The sequence below is a fragment of the Rousettus aegyptiacus genome, unplaced genomic scaffold (assembly GCF_014176215.1).
Source record: "Rousettus aegyptiacus isolate mRouAeg1 unplaced genomic scaffold, mRouAeg1.p scaffold_m13_p_9, whole genome shotgun sequence".
Taxonomy (NCBI): domain Eukaryota; kingdom Metazoa; phylum Chordata; class Mammalia; order Chiroptera; family Pteropodidae; genus Rousettus; species Rousettus aegyptiacus.
The window spans coordinates 44,764,021-44,783,899 of record NW_023416312.1 but is presented as its reverse complement, the minus strand read 5'-3'; the positions used below and the strand labels follow the sequence as shown (position 1 = coordinate 44,783,899).

Genomic DNA, 19,879 nt, shown 5'->3' with positions numbered 1-19,879 from the left:
AAATGAACATATAAAAAACTGAATAGAAAGGAGTAGAACATCCAAGTACTGTGGGACAATTACAAAGGTGTAATATATGTGTAACAGGAATGCCAGAAGAAGAGAGAAAGGAACAGCAGAAATATTTGAAACACAAATGACAGAATTTCCAAGTATTAACATCACACACCAAACTACAGATCCAGAAATCTCAGAAAACATCAATCACAATATATGACAAAACAAAACAAACAAGCTTCACCTAGACATGCCATATTCAAATTGCAGAAAATCTGATATAAGGAAAATATCTTCAAAGAACCCAGATGGGGAAAAAAGCAAAGATAGAATTAAAATTCTCCTCAGAAAGCATGCAAGCAAGAAGAGAGTAGAATAAAATATTTGAAGTTGAGAGAGAGAAAATATCAGTCTAGAATCCTTCATTCTGTGAAATTATACTTCAAAAGTGAAGAGGTGAGAAAGACTTTCAGACATAAAATTTGAGGGAATTTGTTGCAAGTAGATTTATATTGCAATAAATTTTAAAAGAAGTTGTTTGGAAAGAAGGAAAATGATATAGGTGAGAAACTTGTATCTATATAATAAAAGGAAGAGTATTAGGAAAATAATAGGTGAAGGTAAAGTATAAACTTTTATTTTTCGTATTTGAAATTGATCTAGTTTACAGCCATGCCACCCTGAATAAGCACAACTCTGATCTCAGAAGCAAGCGAGGTCTGGCCTGGTTAGTACTTGGATGGAAGACCAGCTGGGGATACCAGGTGCTGTAGGCTCAAAAAAAATTAATCTAACAGATATGCTTAAAACAATAACAACGAAAAATATATTCAATATGTATAGCTGATTTGTAAGTGAAGTGAATAACAGCAGTGATACCAGGGAACAGATGGAGGAATTAGGAATATTTTTTATTACAAGATACTTGTACCACCAGTGAAGACTTATAGTGTTATTTGAAAGTTGAGTTGGATTAATTGTAAATATATATTCCAAATTCTAGGGCAACTGTAAAAAATATTAAAAATATATGATAGATATGCTGAGAGAAATAAAAATCATATAAATGCTTAATTAAAACCACAAAGGCAGAAAAAGAGTGGACAACAAAAAGCAAATAGAAAACAGTAACTAGTAGATATTAATCACACTATACCAATAATAACTTTAAATGTCAATGGTCGAAATACTATAATTTTAAAATATTACCAGAGTGAATTAAAAACAAGACCTAATATTATACTGTCCATAAAAAATACACTTTAAATATACAAGTGCATATAGAATAAAAGTAAAGGGATGGAGAAAGATATACTATATTTACACAAATAAAAATAAACCTGGAGTAGTTATATTCATTTCAGGTGGAGCAGAATTCAGAGCAAGAAATTATATAATGATAACAAGGTCAATTCTCCATGAGGACATAACATTCCTTAAAGTATATGTGCCTGGCATCAATGCCTCAAAATACATGAGGCAAAAACTGGTAAAAATGCAAGGTTAAATAAATAAAGCCAATAATATATTTGGAGTCTTCGACATTTATCAGAAATGGACAGTTTGAGCACCCATGAAGTCAGTGAAGACATAGATGAACTCAAAAGAACCATCGATCAACAAGATATAATTGACATTTGTGAACTGCTTTATCCAAATATAGCAGAATACACATTCTTCTGGAGCTAAGATGGGACCTTTACTAATATAGACCACATTCGGGATCATCAAACACACCTTAACAAATTTAAAATTATAAAAGTCATACAATATTGGCTATCAGGCACCAATAGAGTTAAGTTAGGAATCGACACCAGAAGATACATGGAAAATTTTTTTAAATGTCTTTGGAAATTAAACAGCACACTTCTAAATAACACATGGCTCAAAAAAGAAATCTCCAGAGAAAATTTTAAAATATCTTGAACTAAATAAAAGTGAAAATATAACATCAAAATTTGTGAGATGCAGTGGAAACAGTGCTTATAGAAAAATTTAGAGCACTGAATGTATATATTCTTAAAAAGACCTAAAATTAATAATCTAAGTTTCTACCTTAAAACTAGGAAAACAGAAAATAGTAATTCCAAAGTAAGCAGAAGAAAAAATTAATTAAAAAGCAAGCAGAAATCATGAAACTGAAAACAAGAACTCAATAGAGAATAATCAACAAAACCAAAATCTGGCTATTTGGAAAGACTAATAAAATGGTAAGCCTCTAGACGAGCTAACCATGAAAAATGAGAGAGGACTCAAATTATTAATATTAGAAATGAAAAAGGGGACATCACTATAGATCCCACTATCATTAAAAGGATAATAAAGCAATACTATGAACAAGTTTATGCCCACAAATTTGATAAACTAGATAAAATGGACCATATGCCAAAACTCACAGAAGAAAAAGTAGACAATCTGAATAGGTCTATATTTATGAAAGAAATTAAATTAATAACTAATTATCTTCCAAAACACCAGGACCAAATGGGTTCACTGGCAAATCCTGCCAAATATTTGAGTAAAAAAATATACCAATTCTCTATAATCTTTTCCGGAATGTAAAAATAGAGGGAATACTTCAAACTCATTTCATAAGGCCAGAATTACCTCATAGCAAAGCCAGACAAAGCATCACAATAAAACTACAGACCACTATATCTCATGAATACAGATACAAAAATCTTCAACAAAATATTAACAAATTGAATCTAACAATGTACAAAAAAATAATTATACACCAAAACCAAAGGGATACATCCAAAGTATGCAAGGCTGGTACAACATTTGAAAGTCAATAAATGTTATCCATCACATCAACAGGCTAAAGAAGAAAAATCATCAATAAATAAAAAAGTGACAAGGTTTGGCTAGGATGTAGAGAAAACAGTTTGGAGGTTTCTCAAAAAATTAAAAATAGAACTACCTTATCCCAATGATTTCACATCTAGGTATTTATCAGAAGAAATCTAAAACACTAATTTGAGAAGATATGTGCAACCCTAGATCCACTGTAGTGTTATTTATAATAGCCATGATATAGAAGCTACTTTAGTAGCCATTAACAGACGACTAGATAAAGAAGTAGCACACATATACAATGGAATGCTGCTCAGCCATAAAAAATAAAATCTTAACATTTGCAATAACATGAATGGACCTATTAGAGGGTATTATGCTAAGTGAAGTAAGTCAAACAGAGAGAGACAAGTACCATATGATCTCGCTTACAAAAAAAATAGAAACAGACTAATAGATACTGAGAATAAACTGATAGTTATCAGATGGGAAGGGGGTTGGGGGCTGGATAAAAAAGGTAAAAGGATTAAGAAGTGCAAATTGGTAGTCACAAAATAGTTATAGGGATGTAAAGTATAGCATGGGGAATATAGTCAATAATATTGCAATAATCATGTATATTGCCAGATGGGTACGAGACTTATTGGGGTGACCATCTCATAAGTTATGTAAATGTCTAACCACTATGTTGTATACCTAAAACTAATATAAAATAATGTTGAATATCAGCTACAATTGAAAAATAAATTTAAAAAAAAGATAGTCACATGGGAATTTTATATAATATCACCCAAGGGGGGGAAAAACTGAAAACATATTGATTATTGAATTTAGCAAAATGCTATAATAATTTATAATGGAGAGCTAAAAGACCCAGAATAGCCAACACAATATCAAGAAACAAAGTTGGAAGACTGATACTACCTAACTTCAAGACTTACAATAAAACTACAATAAGGAAGATAAAGTGGTATTTGTGAAAAAACAAACAAACAAAAAAAGACCATTATAAGAGAATAGAAAGCCCAGAAGTAGACACATGCAAATATAGTTAACTGGTAAAAGGAGTAAAAGCAATCCATTGTATAAAAAATAGTTTTCTCAAAAACATCAGGAAATTGTAAATTAACACAATGAAATACCATTACGCACCTATTAGAATAGTCCAAATCCAAACCCTTGATAACAATAAATGTTGCAAGAGTATGGAGCAAAAAGAACTCTCATCATCTTTGGTGAATACAAAATGGTACATCCACTTTGGAAGACAGTTGGCAGTTTCTTACAAAATTAAACATATTTTATCATATGTTCCAGCATTCTTACTTCTTGATATTTATGAAAGGAGCTGAAAACATATGTCCAAAGAAATCCTGCACATGGAATAGCTTTATTCACAAGTGCTAAAGCTTGACAGCAACCAAGATGCCTTTTGGTAGGTGAATGAATAAATACAATGGAACATCCAGACAGTAAAATATTCTTCTATGGTGAAAAGAAATGAGCTATCAAACCATGAAAAGACATGGAGCAACTTTCAAAGCATATAGCTAAGTGAAAGAAGCCAATATGAAAAGGCTACATGCTGTATGATTCCAACTATGATATCTCAGAAAGGCACATTTATGGACACAGTAAGTCCTTTCCACCTTCAGGGTTAGGGTGGAAAGGATGAATAAGCAGAGTATAGAGGATTTTTAGAGTAGTGATAATACAACTGTAGGTACATGTCAGATACATTTGTCAAAACTCATAGTATGTACAACACCAAACATGAACCCTAATATAAACTATGGGCTTTGTGTGTTAATGATATGTCAGTGATCGTTGATCAATTGTAAGAAATGCATTATTCTGGTTTGGAATGTTGATAGTAGGGGGACCGTACATGTGTGGAGGCAGGGGTTATATGGAAACTGTACTTTCTGCTCTATTTTTCTGTGAACCTAAAATTGCCCTAACATAAAAAGTATATTTTAAAAAAAAGACATCTCATATCTCTAGTTTCTTTTATGCTCAGGGAAAAGTGGGTTCTGCAATAAGTATTATTCCTTTTATTAGGAGTTCACTATTCAATTTATATAACTGATATTATATGGAGGCCTTTACCAGAAATAAATGAGGATTCCCTTAGTTTTGTCAAAAAGCTCAGCAGGATTGTTGGGGACATGGTGAGAATTGGGGAAAACACACAAGCCTCATAATAACAAACTTTCTGTTGAAGAACTACAGTCTTTGATGAACCTAAGATCTGCTTTGAGAGAAAACTGTAAAAAAAGATACAGAGAAATTACTATAAATATGATCACTTTTCTAATAACCATTCAGAGAAAAAGCAAAAAGCCTATGAACAGGCAAATGGAATTGATGGAGACAATAAGAACACTTGGATAAATTATTTTAAGCTGTGGTAATATTACTACTATGAAAATATTGAAGATATATAACTATATAGGTAGTGCTTAACTCCTAGTAACTCTGACAACCAATAGTAGAAATGGCTGTTCTTCATGGGGAGAATCTGTTCCTAGTCTTTATACCTCCATGTTTCTTCTGCTTTATGAATACTATAACATCTCAGTGAGAAAAGACTGCTCAGGTACTCTAAAGCTGAGCAATAGACTTAGAATCATGGGAGAAGTTTGAGGACAGAAGGGGAGAAAGAGCTGTTCATCACATATCAATGACTCATTGCCTAGTGAATAAGTTCCCTAGCCTGGAATTCTTGGTATATAAACACTCTGACTGACATTATAAACAAAATAGAGTTCATATGGTCATTTTAAAGGAGAGTCTATAGTTCTTATAAGATTTCCAAAGGGGTTAAAATTTGTCACCTTCAAATGTTTAAGAAGCCATCTTCTATGCAATGCCATAGGACATTGACACCTTATAAGACAGACTATTAAATCAAATAATTATATCAGTACACCCAATATAAGTAACTAGAACTCTGAGAGCTAAGACAGTTGTTTCCCACGTGCCCAGTTTACAATCTAAAAGTAAATAATTTCCTTTGGTAAATCTGATACAGCCTGTCTACAAATAGCAGCTGTAGTCATCCCAACTTGCTATTATCAGAGACAAATCTCCATTCCCAGGGCTTGAATAAGTGTAGAGCCCAGGACGGGTGGCATCCTTTTTTTTTTTCTTCCAGAAGTGTCCATAGCTATCTTACTAATCTATGCTAGCTTTAGATATGAGATAAAGACACCACAGCTAGTCATCTGTGGAATGTAATTTAAGAGGCATTTGAAAGAGTTTGATTTGAAAACATTTTTTTTATTTCCTGTTAATGCACCGTATTTCATAACTGGTGATTTATACCTAACTTTTTCTAAAATCTGTGTATGTATTTTTATCATTTCAAAGAATAGGCCATAATGATTACTTGGTCTCTTTCCTGATATTTTAATATCTACCATTCTTATTTTTAATTTGAAGTTCTTCTGCTCATTCATAGGTCTTTTGCACAATGATAAATTCAATATTGACACAGTCACTATAGCAGAATGATTCCCATACTAAATACATTCTGCCTATATTTTGACAACGTGAATGCACGTCAGCAGTGAAAAGAGAAGTCCTTAAGTGCCCATTATGATCTTTCCTAATATTCTAATTTTGCAAGCTCCCCAATTTAATTAATCACATCCACACTAACAAATGGTTTTTTTTCTGAAAGAGAATATCCTCTAATGAACATTTTCTAAGCTAAGGCATATCTGGCCTTATGTTATTAAAACCCATATCCAAGAAAGTCCATAAAGAGTAATAATATGTTGGTGCTGCTGACAGTGTGGCCACTAGCATAATAATAACAATAATATTGTGGGATTAAAATAAGTAGAATAAAGATAATAAAATACATCTCACATTTATTTTGTACTTTAACTCTCTTAAAATATCTGTTATTATTGATTTTTATTTTCCATTACAATACACTTCTCAGACATACATATTTGTAGTGCCAATTTGAGAAATAAAGAAACTTGAGAAATAAAAACCAAATTTAAAGAAATTAAAAAAAGAAACAGAAGTCAGGTTTCCAAACTCTCAGCCTATGTTCTTTCAATATGGATTCAAGATGTTCTACCTGTTAAATTTAAATCGCACTTTGTATTTCATATTAAAACTCAGAAAATTTTATACTTACAAACAAATGAAAATTAATATAATGTTATATTTCAATTATATCTCAATGAAAAATAAATTTGAAAAACACACTGTGATTAAATACACACCAAATTGAGTTTGTCTTGGAAAGTTCACTGACTCCAGGGACAACCTAAACACTGGCAGTTTCCATACCATAGCATCCTCTAAAGTCCATTCTGAGTCTCAAACTGCACCCAAATTTAAATAGATGATGTTATATGAATAATGAATAATACTCCCAGAGTAACTTGTTTATGTTTATGCATAATATTTTGGATATGATAAAATAACAGCTACCTTAAAAAAAACTGGTTTTCTCAGTTTCAATAGTGCTAGCCTGCTTCAGCTTTCTTCATCTAAATTAAATGTGTAAAAGGTTTCCAATAAGTCAAATTGGTATAATTTTTGGTTTTCTGTTCAGATAATAGAAATATTTTATCTTTCTAATGATGTTGTAACTTATCATGAACCAAAGGTAAAACCTAAGCTTGGATACCAATAAAGAAAAAGCTTTTAATCTTATATTTGATCAGAAAATTAAATGCACTGAGGTCAGATGCCATTAACTCATGGCCTGCTTATTTGAAATTACTTTCTCTTAAAATTACTGCTTTAATATGCCACTTGCAACAAACAAAAGTTAACTAAGAGTGACAACCTGAAAGTTTCAGGTCATAAGGGCATTTTCACAGCAAAACTGAGAAGTGGAATAGTAAAGTAATTATTTTGTCAATAATAAAATAAAATACATGCTAAGAACCTACTCTTTTCAAGGCATTGTGTTGAATGCTGTCAGTGATACAAAGAAGAATAAAATATTACCCTTTGTTTTCAAACTACTTACAATTTGATAGGGTTTAATAACATGCACGCACGCGCACACACACACACACACACACACACACACACACACACACGCGCGCGCGCGCGCGCACGCGCACGATAGCCAGAAAGTGCTTCAAGAGGCAAAGGGAATGTTATGGGAACACAAGAAGGGAGACATTTCTTCTTGGATTAGTACTATTCTCAGGCGTTTGCAAATTCAAGATCTGAAAATTAAAACTAATTTACCCAGGAAAAAAAATAGCAATCGCAGCTGAGAAAACTTGGAATTTCCTTCCAAACGCAGGAGTCAAGGTTTTGTTTCCTAAACTACTGAGTGAGAGTGACATTAGAGTATTTAAATTTTATAATGTTAAAAATTATTAAAAATAGTTAAAATGTGAACTGAGAAAAGTTGGAACTATTTTTTCATTTGAAATGCCTCTCCCTAAAAATGATTTTATCGATATAATTTAAATTATATTTATACATTTTTATATATAATTTTAGATAACTGTATAATTTCAACCTAATCTGAGGGAAATCTTAACCTGAAAGTATTTTATGGATGGAGAATTAAAACTTTGAGAAGCTACTATAATTCTGTAGCGATAGTTTATTATTTTCATATATATTGCCTAATCTATTTTACTTAACAGAGCATAATATGCTAAACCATGTTTATTAATCACTATCTAAAGAAAACATTACAACAAAGTAAAGCTTCATAGTAATTACTCATCTATGATTATAATTATAATTTAAAAATGTTAAGTGCTGTCAATCTTTCCCAAAGTGCTTTTTGGTATAATGCTAATAAAAACATCTGATAAGACTTGGAATCTTCCCTCTTAAATCAGTAAACACATTTTTTCAGTATCTACTAATGTGAAAAGCAAGTGATAGAGGGAGGCATAGCCTTTGCTCTCGAAGTTTAACTATAAATTAATATAATAAATTATAATTAATTATAAAATTAATTCAATTAATTGCATGTAAACCCTCCTTTCATTATATTTCTCCCATTGGTTCCTTCCAATAGAACATAAATCATACCTGTTAGGTAGTGTGCTTTACTGTCTGTCTAATGTATCCAATGTCATTATTTTGGAATGTTAAATTGCTTCCAATAATCAATATTAATTCTATTGGGTCCAAAAATCCAAGATTAATGTGTTAATTATATTTAATTAATACATTAATTTCAATATACATATAACAGATATACTAATAAAGGCAAATAAATTATTCTTAGAATGTTTATTAAAACAATGTTATGACCTTAAAGTTATAGATTTTGGGTTTGTATCTTTAATATTGAAGCATCTTTTATAAAAGCTTGCTAAATAATGTCTTTACATATTAATATTCTGTGAAATCTGGACAGTCGAGTCTTAAAAGATGAAATCTTATATGCAGAGCTAAAACATCTTACCTTCTATCCACACACGAACTTCAATGGGAGAAGATGTCTCAGTAGGTTGTTCTTGGAAAAGACGAAACGGTTGTGCCATCTCTCAAAATGAATAGAGAAAATCTTCTGGCATTAAAATTTAAGTCTTAGATAATCTGAGTAGCTAAGAATGAAATAACAGAATGTAATCAGCTTCAAACCTTATCTAATCGCAAAGACTGTCAGATGTGAAAGTTTGGGTTAAAATAGTCTACAGTTAATTAAACTAATATGTATTGAGTGCCTCTTTAGTAAAATACAAAAATTCAAGTATAAATATGAATGAAATACAGATACATGCTACAATGTGGATGAACCTTGAAAACATTATGCTATGTCAAAGAAGCCAGACACACAAGGTCGCATGTAGTATGATTCCATTTAGTTGAAATATCCAGAATAGGAAAATCCATAGACACAGAAAGACTAGTGGTTGCCATGGGCTGTGGGGAGGTGGGGAGGAAGGATTGTTTAATGGGCACAGGGTTCCCTTTTGTGGTAACGAAAATTTTTGGAACTAGATAGAAGTGATGGTTGCACAACATAGCGAATATACTAAATATCTCTGAATTGTACACTTTAAAATGGTTAATTTTATGTTATGTGAATTTTACTTCAATAAAGCAAAATTTAAAAGGCAAAAATAAATTTAAATTGACACAACTTTGGTCCTATAGGAATTGTGAATCTATTAAGAAGGATCAAAAACACATGAATAGTTATTAATTAGCTTAAGACAAATACCATAAAGAGATAGGGCTAAAGAGTTTATGCTTAACTGCAAGGAAAAGAGACAGCTTCATGCAGCAGGTGACTTCTCAGTCAAGCCAAAGAAGACTAAACAGAAAAGAACCTTGAGAAAAAAAAATTGCCCTGCCTACATCAGAAGTGTCTCATGATACCCCTGAAGAGAAAAAATGAGGATAACATTTTCTAAAATGTGAAACATTCATTACAGAAATCTGAATCATTAGTCCTGGTACTTTTGAAACTCCAATTTGTTGAAGTTTGCAGTGTTCCTACCTGTATTACTCAGCTCTTGAGACTCACAAGAAGGAAGGTACAAAAGATACATTAATGGCAGTTTAAAAAGTATGATTGTGATAAAGCAGATGCTCTCAGAATCAACTGTTTTCCCTCTCCATGTACCACCTTTTAACTAAATTTTATGACCATATATCGAAATGCCTTGCAAATGTAAATCATTAATGTTCACATTAAGCAAATAGTTTAAAATCACAGCAAAAGCCCTTCCTGGAAAAAAAATGAATATAGATCTCTCTTTCCTAGCCTAGATATTACCAAATTAGATGAGTGGTGCTGCCATGTATTTTTTCCCTGCCCCTTCACTCAGCCATTAAACTCGGGCCTTGCTTTGCACAGCCATTTCTTTAATTACTACAGCATATTTTTTGTTTACCTTTATCTTACCTCCTCAAGAAAACTGGATTTGAACCTGATTATTTTTTAAAATGAAGAAATGGCAAAGGACTGACAGGCTTTCTAGAGTACTCTACCCAACAGAACTTCTTCAAAGGTTGGAATATTCTACATCTGCATTATTTACTACAGTAGTTACTGATTACATATGGCCATTAAGCACATAAAATGTCAAGCTAGTGAAATTTAGGAACAGAATTTTGAATTTCGTTGAATTTTAATTGATAGTAATTTAAATAGCTATATGTGGTTAGTGGTTACTAGATTGGACGACACAGTTTTAGAACCTGGAATCAAGTATTGGGGCCATGTAATTCGTGAACAAACTCAGATTTAAAAAGAGGGCTGTTAGGGGAATAAAAAGATCTGAAAGAATCCTGATGTTCCTTGTCAGATTATCTGTAGCATTAAAATGCATGATGAAAATGGCAATAAGCCTACCAGCAGCAGCAAGTCGCTTGGTCCTTCTCTGATTTCCCCTTCACCAGAGGTGTGAGGGTAAGGGAGGTTGTAGGTGGTGATGAGGGGGATGGGGGCAATAAAGGCAAGGAGGTTTGGGCAGAATCCAGTGGTGAACTAAACCTCCATCAGGTTACAGTTAATCTGAAAATAAATAGATAGATAGATAGATAATAGATAATAAAATCAGAAAAACAGAACCAGAGAAATTCTGGCATTCAACAGAGTTTAAAATAAAAAGGAAAATTTCATTTCATTCAAGCACCTTTAACAAATGAGTACTATGTGCTTACTATGTGTCAGGCACAGAAGATTTCACTAATTAAAATGTATGGTTGTGTTTTCTATGATTGGATAACATCATCTAATATCCTCTAATTTAAAAAAAAAGGAATTTTTGATGTACATCGGTTTTCCTATTATTTTGGCTCTTTAATATTTACATTGTTTCTTGAATCTATCTAAATGACTTTTTCTTCTTTTTTTCTCTTTCTTTGTGGTGTTTGTTTGGGTCTTTCTAGCTTCCATTGCTTTCTTCCTTTACCTACAGATAAGAGCAGGACTATTGCCTGTTTTCTCCTCTTGCGAATCCGTATGGCTATTTATGCAAACATTCACCAAGGTTTTTCATTTCAGCTTTAAAAGACCCCCAAAAAAGTAAAAGGGGAAACAAAACTGGCAAAACAAACAATAAAAACAAGTCAGCGATCTAAGATAGTAGAAATTTTCCTTCTTCAAGACCTCATTCTATTCTTATGAACATGGACTAACTCTGAAAATTGTTTTCTTTCCAATTATATTCCTATATTTTAAAAGGCTTGGGTCCATAACCTATATAGGAGGATAAACTAGAAGCTGAATCATCTCCAACTGTTAGCATTTCAATTACGATTAATGTATTTTAAATGCACAACCACGGGAGTCCTATTAGCCATATGCAAGACAATAAGATTTAAAACAAAGTATTAAAAGGCATATTTGCTGACCTGAGCATGGTTTCAGTAAGAGAATAATATAAATAATGCTGAGACAGATTATATTATTATCATAAAGGAAGAATCATCAACCCAGGGGATTATAAGTGATAGCTAAGCAAAAGATTATAATTCGACGGTTGGAATGGCCGCCATAGAAACGGCACAGAGCATAAGGAAACGTGCGCTTGCCAACAGCGAAAATTCTATGGGAAGTTTTCCTCATGTTGGGCTGAAGTCAGCCTTCTCTGTACTAGTGCCCCTACCCTGCTATTTTTGTCCCAGTTCTGTCTCACGCTGTCCCTGAGAATCTTAGAAGACTTTCACCTCAGAGTCATCTAGTCCATGGCTCCGTCCCACCAAGTTGTCAGTTGGCCAAACTAATTGTCCCCACACTCCCTTTTTCTGTCCTCGGTTTCTCGTAGGAAGGTTTCTCAGCCCTGTCCTCACACAAAGATCCCCTCACTTGCCTGTCGGGGCCTCCGTCTGAAATGTGGGGGCTCAAAAATGAGGTGTTGGGCCGAAGCAGCCTGACTACTTAGGTCGGGTGGACTGAGGGCCGCCGGGTCACCCTCACAGCAGTGCTGTAGGCCTCCTCCCTTCAAGAAGTACTCTTATTCTCCTCAAACCGCTTCACGGGTCAGAAATTTCAAAGGGACCCTCCTAAGAAAAGTAAACACCTCCCCCTACAGCCGCACCCGAGGGCTACAGCAAGCGACCTTCCTACTTGCCTCTTTTTCTACCCTCTCAGGCCCGATGCCACGGGGACAGGATCCCCTCAGCTACCAACCCGGCGGTTGGGTCGGGGAAAGATTTTTCCCAGCTGCCCCGAGCCCCTCACGCGGGTCACCGCTGGCCCCCAGCGCCGCCGCGTGCGGCTTGCTGCGGATGACGTAGCTCTTGCCTGACCCTACGCTGGTGTGTGTGTGGGGGGGGGGCGGAGTGGGTGATTGGCTCGGGAGTTGGTCTTCGCCCTTTTCACGCACTTAATACCTGTTGAAAAAAGTTTGTTTTGTTTGAGGTACTGTCCAAATATCTGTGGGCGTGATTTAAGGATTCTCATGAGAAGATTAAACACACTCTCTCAGAGTAAGCGTGAATTCAAGAGAAGGGAAAAAAGTAACCCGGAAACAACAGGTGGTCACAGATTTCTCTGTAAAAGAGACTTCGTTGGAATGCTGAGCCTAAAGTGAACACATGCCCTTCTCTAGTGTTTATGGGAAATCCATTTTGCTTTCCCTTTCTTAATCTAACATTATAGACTATAAAACTGAGGAGCGGACTGGAAGGGGGTTGTTGGCGGTGGAGAAAGGCTTGAACTAGGGACTCTTAACAACCAGCCTTGCACTCTCATCATTAGTTTAAGTAGCTCCCATCTTGATGGGCTATGGATTTAGATAATGCCGGTTTAAAGTGCACCCGGACTAGTACTTGCTGTTCAAAATGAAATTTAGAAGAATATTTTGCTTCATTTGAACACATTATCACCAGAACACTGCATCCCTTGACCTCGTGAATATGTGAACCACATTTTAAACAAAGCTGAAATAATTCTCTCATGTTATTAGAGTCCTCGATATTATGCCCGAATATTCATTTTCCTACACCAAGTGTCTCTAAAGCTGTACACCCAGATATGGTACCATAATAGACGAAAACATTTATTTTTGAAGTTCTTTACTACAACAAATGTCTAAAAGCTGTAATAAACTAAATCAAAATTTCTATTAATTGCCCTTTTCACTGGAAAATATTTCCGTAGGCATTCCATTTCACCCTAGGAAGCCACTGGGTCCACCAAACAATAATTGAATGCTAAATGTAACTAGAATGAATATAAAAATAAATTTATCTACTCCCATCATTTACAGATCAGGAAACTGAGGCCCTAAAGGAAAATATTTGTTTCGAGTCACACAATAGTTTAGTAGCAGAAATAGAAAAAGAGTCCAGGCATCCCAACCTCAGTACAGTGCTCCTTCCACCAAACCGCATACTTGCCGGAATTAAATGGCATCTCAAGCAAATGGAGAAAGTTTCAGGAAGAAGTTATAAGTAGAGTTTCTGTCTCTTAGAATCTAGACACAAGAATGGGGTGTGAAAAACAAAAATAAACAACCCCAAAACATCTAAACACCAACAATAAGAAAGGAAAGCAAGGGAAAGTGAGTAGGAAGAGGCAGAAGCAATATAGAAAACAGTGTTTTACAAGTGTCAACGTATATGAATCGCTTTTGACCAAATGAAATTATTGGAATCAGCAAGCTGGGTAAAAGATTCTGGTTCACATCCAATTTAAAAAGACAGATGTTTGCCACCTTAATCAACTGTCTCAAAGCAGCTTATCTCGTTTCTTCAACCTCTGAATCTTATACATGTCTACTATGCAAATTTAAGTGATGATGATTATTATTATTGATATAGCATTTAGATTTCTGCAGCCAAAACCTATATTTTGTTAGTTAAATTTGTCATTTAAAAGTCTATAAAGTCATAGAAACTAGATTAGAAGTAGCACATTCAAATCGTAGAAATTTTACTATTTCTTATTTAATTAATGAGATATATCTTTTTGGAGCTAGAGCATAGCAATTCATTTGCTGTTATTTTCTAGGGTTTCAGCTTCATGAAAATCAATCTGATAAACTAATCTGTGCCAATTTGTTAATAATCATTTCCAAACTCCTTTGTAAAGTATTTTTAATTTACTAGTAGCTTTGTGTACTGAATGGTAACAGGGAAACCTGGCAAGGTTTAATTACTCCTCAATCCCTTCTCCGTTTCTCCCTTAAAATTATATATATTATATACACATAGTGTATATATATATAGATATATATATACACACACACACGTGTGTAAAATATACACATATCCACTATATTAAATATATGTATTTATAACTATATTTAAGTATTTAAATAAGTATAATAAAAAAATAAGAATAAAAAACAGTCATAGGTCACAGATTGTAAAAGGTTTTCACATGTATTTTCTCATTTCCTTCAACCAATGATGTACCATTTGTTAGAAAATAAGACTAAATTCTTATGAGTACGTAGCCACTGCTATATTTTGTTAACAAAGCCAAATTCATGACTTTATAATAACTATTAATTAAAACCTAATAAAAGTCAATAACTTATTTTGATAAATGACAACTACATTGTATTTGGTGAGTTTCATATTACTACTGAGGAGTATTTGCAAAGAATCTGGCACAGTTTCCATTATAATAATTAAAGCATACATTAGTATAGAAATTACAGTTTCTCGAGCTTTTCAGAGACATTATGGATTTGCCATTTTGAATATATAATTTCATAAATATAGTATCTTGCTTTTTTCCTCTGTCTCTTCTACTTCATTTGCAAAGTCCTGCCACAAAGCAGGACAGGGATAAAAGTGCTATCAGCATATTTCCTTATTTTATTAAGATATAAGTGAAGTCATGAATCCAATTTAACTGTGTAATCACACTTCATTCATATTTCCCTCTTTTTGTGATAAGGTTCAAGTATCTCAGATGAGATAGACCTCTAATTTGTTATAAGCAGGAAAGATTCCATGAAAAATATGACAGTTATAAAGTCGATTTACCAAACATTTAATCCTGAAATTTAGCATTTCCAATAAAACGCAATTCTCCAGATCACATACTCACAAATATTCTTGAGAATCTAAATAGAACACATCGTTAGTTGAATCTTTAACTCCTAAAATATCTATTTTACATCTTTACAACATCAGCTAATAAAAGAAGTGGCAACAAAAGCACCTCAAATTTTTTTCTTTCCTGTTCTCTTCGCTGATACCCCAAAACAAATTAGGCACAGTCGATTGCCAGGTTTGGGCTGTAAATTTATAAGGAAGAGTGACTCACCTATGAATAAGCAGTAGGTTGTCATGTCCACGATGAAATTCAGACAACACTGACTCTTAAAAGCAAGAGAGATCACCACCAGGTTTGTTTTCTGGAAAATGCCTTCCAAATCCAACCTATTCCCCTAAGCCACAGACTTCATTCATCTACTGGTCATCGCTCTCCTTGACATCATTTGTTGTACTGTCATAGAAGCCAATCACATAGCAGGTATATGGGAGGGGATATGTAACAAGTACCTTACAAAACATCTGCATCTGTGTGATGCCATGTGAGCTTCAAAATATTTCTACATATATTATCTTATTTGAGCCCCACAGAAAAGTTTTGAGAGGAGAAACTATTATATCCATCAGAAGATGAGAAAACTGAAGCTCAGGGATTTAAGTTATTTACCCAGTACAGCCATACTAGCTAAGTAGAAGGGCTGATATTTGAACCCAGATTGTCGAATACCTGTCTTGCTGTTCTGTCCACCATCTTTGAAATGGGAATGTCAGTAACTTTTAATGATATTTTGCACTTTTTGTTACAATTATTTCAATTTTACCTCCAGAGATTAATATACAATTAATTACATATCACAAACACAAGATTTGACTTCTGGACAAAACACTATTATCACTCAAATCCCACTTCTCCAAAAATCCCTTCCCTGTCCCCTTACTGCTATTCCTCCTCATACACTGACAAATACAAACTTTTTATACACCTCCATGATAATATCATTTATTTCTTGGAATTAAACTATTGCTCGATGAAGATGATTCCCAAATCCTACTTTGCATACATATCCATTTCCACACCTGCTGTTATCAACTCAAATAACCTGTCAAAATTAACCTTTCTGACACACTCCTTAATAATGGCTCTGCAGTTCTTCTTACAAGGACAGGGAAATTTTATACACACACACACACACACAGATATATGCATATATGTAATTATATGTATGGAAAATTTTATATGTATGTGAATTCATAGAACTTTCCATAATTAAAAAGAGATCTGATAATAAAAGCCTGGCTAAATCAACTGGCATTTGAATGGAATAGCCCAGACATGTTGCAGAAGCCAAGGGAAGAAAAAAATTCAAAGTGATGGCATTCATTCTTCAAACAAGAAAAGGTATTGGATGTATTAATTAGGGATCGCTGATGAACTTGGAATAGTAGAGCTGGAATACAAATTAGAATCACAAGAAATAAAAATAACAATAGCCACTTATAATAGCACTTATTCCATGTCAAGAACAGTACAATCATTTATTTATCTTTTAAAATATAACATACATTATAACATATATTCGAAAAGGGCATAAGTCATAAGCATACAGTTCAATGAATTTTTCTGAACTGAACACTTTTATTTAATTGCACCAAGATCAAGAAGCAGAACTTTATTTGCACTAAGCACTTTTTAAGAGATAGTATTTCACTGTCACAATTCAAAGAGATAGTTATTTTTATTTCCATGTTTATATGAGAAAACAGACTCATAGATATTAACATGTTCAAGATTACCCAGCTTGCAAATATTAGAGAGGAAGTTGGAATATTAATCTCTATTTATAGAATTCATGCCACATATCTGTCCTTGAAAAGTCTAACGGTGATGTAAAGACTAGATGCAGGACCAAAATTTGAATAACCAATAGAGCTGAGGGGATATTTGAGAGGAAGAGATGATTCTTGAGGGGAGTTGCAGACTGAGGGGAAGGAAATAGTGGAAAAGGAAAGATCAAAGATATAAGAAAAATGTTACGTCATTAAAGAGATGGGAGATAAAAAGTTAACCAAGAAAAACAGGAACACATTCTTTTACAATTGAGGGAAAAGAAGATAAATTTATGAGGAAATACTAAGGTGGAATGGTGATTGTAGAGACGAGCATGACCATTTATATTGAGAATGTGAAGCACTGGAGTTAAGATAAAGTTTCAAGTATCCTTTCAGGTAAAAATCCATATTTTAATTAAATTAAGGTGATAGAAGAGAGATAATAATAGACCAACATTTATTGAATACTTAAAATTTTCCAGGAACTAATAGTGTCTCCCCATTTTACAGATCAAGAAATTGAAGTTAATTTTACAGCTTAAGTTCACATAAATAAGCTAATAAGTGGTGGATTCAGAATTTGAACCCAAGCCCTCTGGTTCCGGATTCCTTGCACATAGATATGGAAGTGTTTGTTCATAAGAGAATGGGAAGGTCACAATACATGAGCTACCAGAGAGATAGACACATAAGGGAGCAGGAAGAGCATGAGGATAAACAGAATTGAATTCAATGTGATTGGAAACATGGAAGAGAGAAAGAAAGCAGAGAGAGTGGATTATGCCTTGTGTGAAAATTTTGATGTTGGAAAGAATGATTTTGGAGTCAGGCACAGAAACCTGAATTGGAGTCTCAGTATGGCACTTCGTGATATGTACTAGTAAGCATAGGGAATGTGTACATTATCCTAGTCAGAACCATTCTGCAGAAGATCTACTTGCTAATAATTCTATAAATCATTATGATATGGCTAAGTGTAGAATGTTTCATAGTTTGAATTCAATAGCATTAATTTGAGCTACAGCTCCCATTTTCCCTCTTTAACACTTTAACACCCTTAGTTTTTAAATCCTTTACTAGAATTTGCAGTACACATGCAGGCAGTGGGAATCCCTGTACATAGTGTTATATGAGGGACATGGAAAATACATATTGTCCCTGAAATTCCCTAGTAGGTAGTAGCCCGTCACAGTGAGTAACATTTCTGCTCCCTCCTTTGAGTTAACGCCCAAATCTGAAGTTCCAGAGAATGAGAGATTAAACCTCACTTCTGCCCGTTAATAACTTACTTGTATTGTATCCATTCCCTAGCCAAGAGATCAAGGCAGAGAACATAAATTTTGAGTGCGATAATAGGAAAAGATATCAGGAAAACATACAGAACTTCAGATATTACATGGACAGAAAGGTGGAAGTTGGGCTAGGATAGACTTACTCTATTTTTCAGTTTGGTCAAAGGGCCGGTCCTATGCTTCAGCTTTGCCATCTATCCATTTTTGGTCCTTCAAATCTCAGTACAATTCCTTCAAAAGGAAAGCTTGGTGTTTTCTCTGGCCTCTTTCCTAAGTAAATCTGTTCTACCATCAAACAAATCAAATAGATTTCCTCCTCAAATAATATACTGCAAAAATTAAAGGAATAGGGGTTAATGTCAAAATAGCAAATACTAAAACTATTTGAAAGCATACACACACACACACACACACACACACACACACACAACTGAACAGGGACATTTAAAAAGGAGAGCACAACACTGAATCTTCTCGCTCATGTACAAGCCCCTAATGAACCTCATTAGGGAGAAGAGACAAACACAGCAGATTTCTCATCACAGTCTGTTTTTTATACTGACCACCTGGTCTACGGTTTTTATAATAATTTAACATTTTGCAGTAGTAGTACTTGGCAGAAAAATATTGGCCTTCCTAAAGGGCCTGACAATCTGGCTACAGTGCTTCAATAGGACTGCCTCAAATGCCATTTCAATTTTCTATTGAGAAGAAGGATATAGTGGAGAAAGGAATAGAAAAGCTAGAAATGAGCATAGTTGCTGAGAATTCACATGATCTGTTTAATCATGACGATCCTAATGATAGAAGGTCCTTGTAAATATCACGCTTGAGTTCACGGCAGGGGCACAACTGACATGAGAGGTAGGACTCTGACATATTTTCTCAAGCATTCCAGGCCTGTCTTGGACTGGGACAGTAAATGTCTCATTTTGTTTCTCTATTTGGATAGTAAGAAAAGCATGGTGAAAACTTAAACAAAAACACCTATGCATGAAATTGTGCTATTAATCCTCCCTTCTCATATTAAGTTACCCCTTAGCCTT

The 19,879-nt window shown here is 33.9% G+C and overlaps 1 protein-coding gene across 1 annotated transcript in view; it reads right to left on the bottom strand.

Annotated features, from left to right (window-relative positions):
* The window catches only part of LOC107519749 (connector enhancer of kinase suppressor of ras 2-like), a 187,073-nt gene extending 174,141 nt beyond the window's left edge, over nt 1–12,932 (bottom strand). The window contains exons 1-2 of the mRNA XM_016162728.2: nt 12,831–12,932; nt 9,209–9,350 (exon numbers count right to left, since the gene is read on the bottom strand). Coding sequence (XP_016018214.2) covers nt 9,209–9,287 — 79 coding nt within the window. The 5' untranslated portion in view covers nt 9,288–9,350; nt 12,831–12,932. The remainder of the gene's footprint in view (nt 1–9,208; nt 9,351–12,830) is intronic.
* Between the last annotated feature and the right edge of the window lie 6,947 nt (nt 12,933–19,879).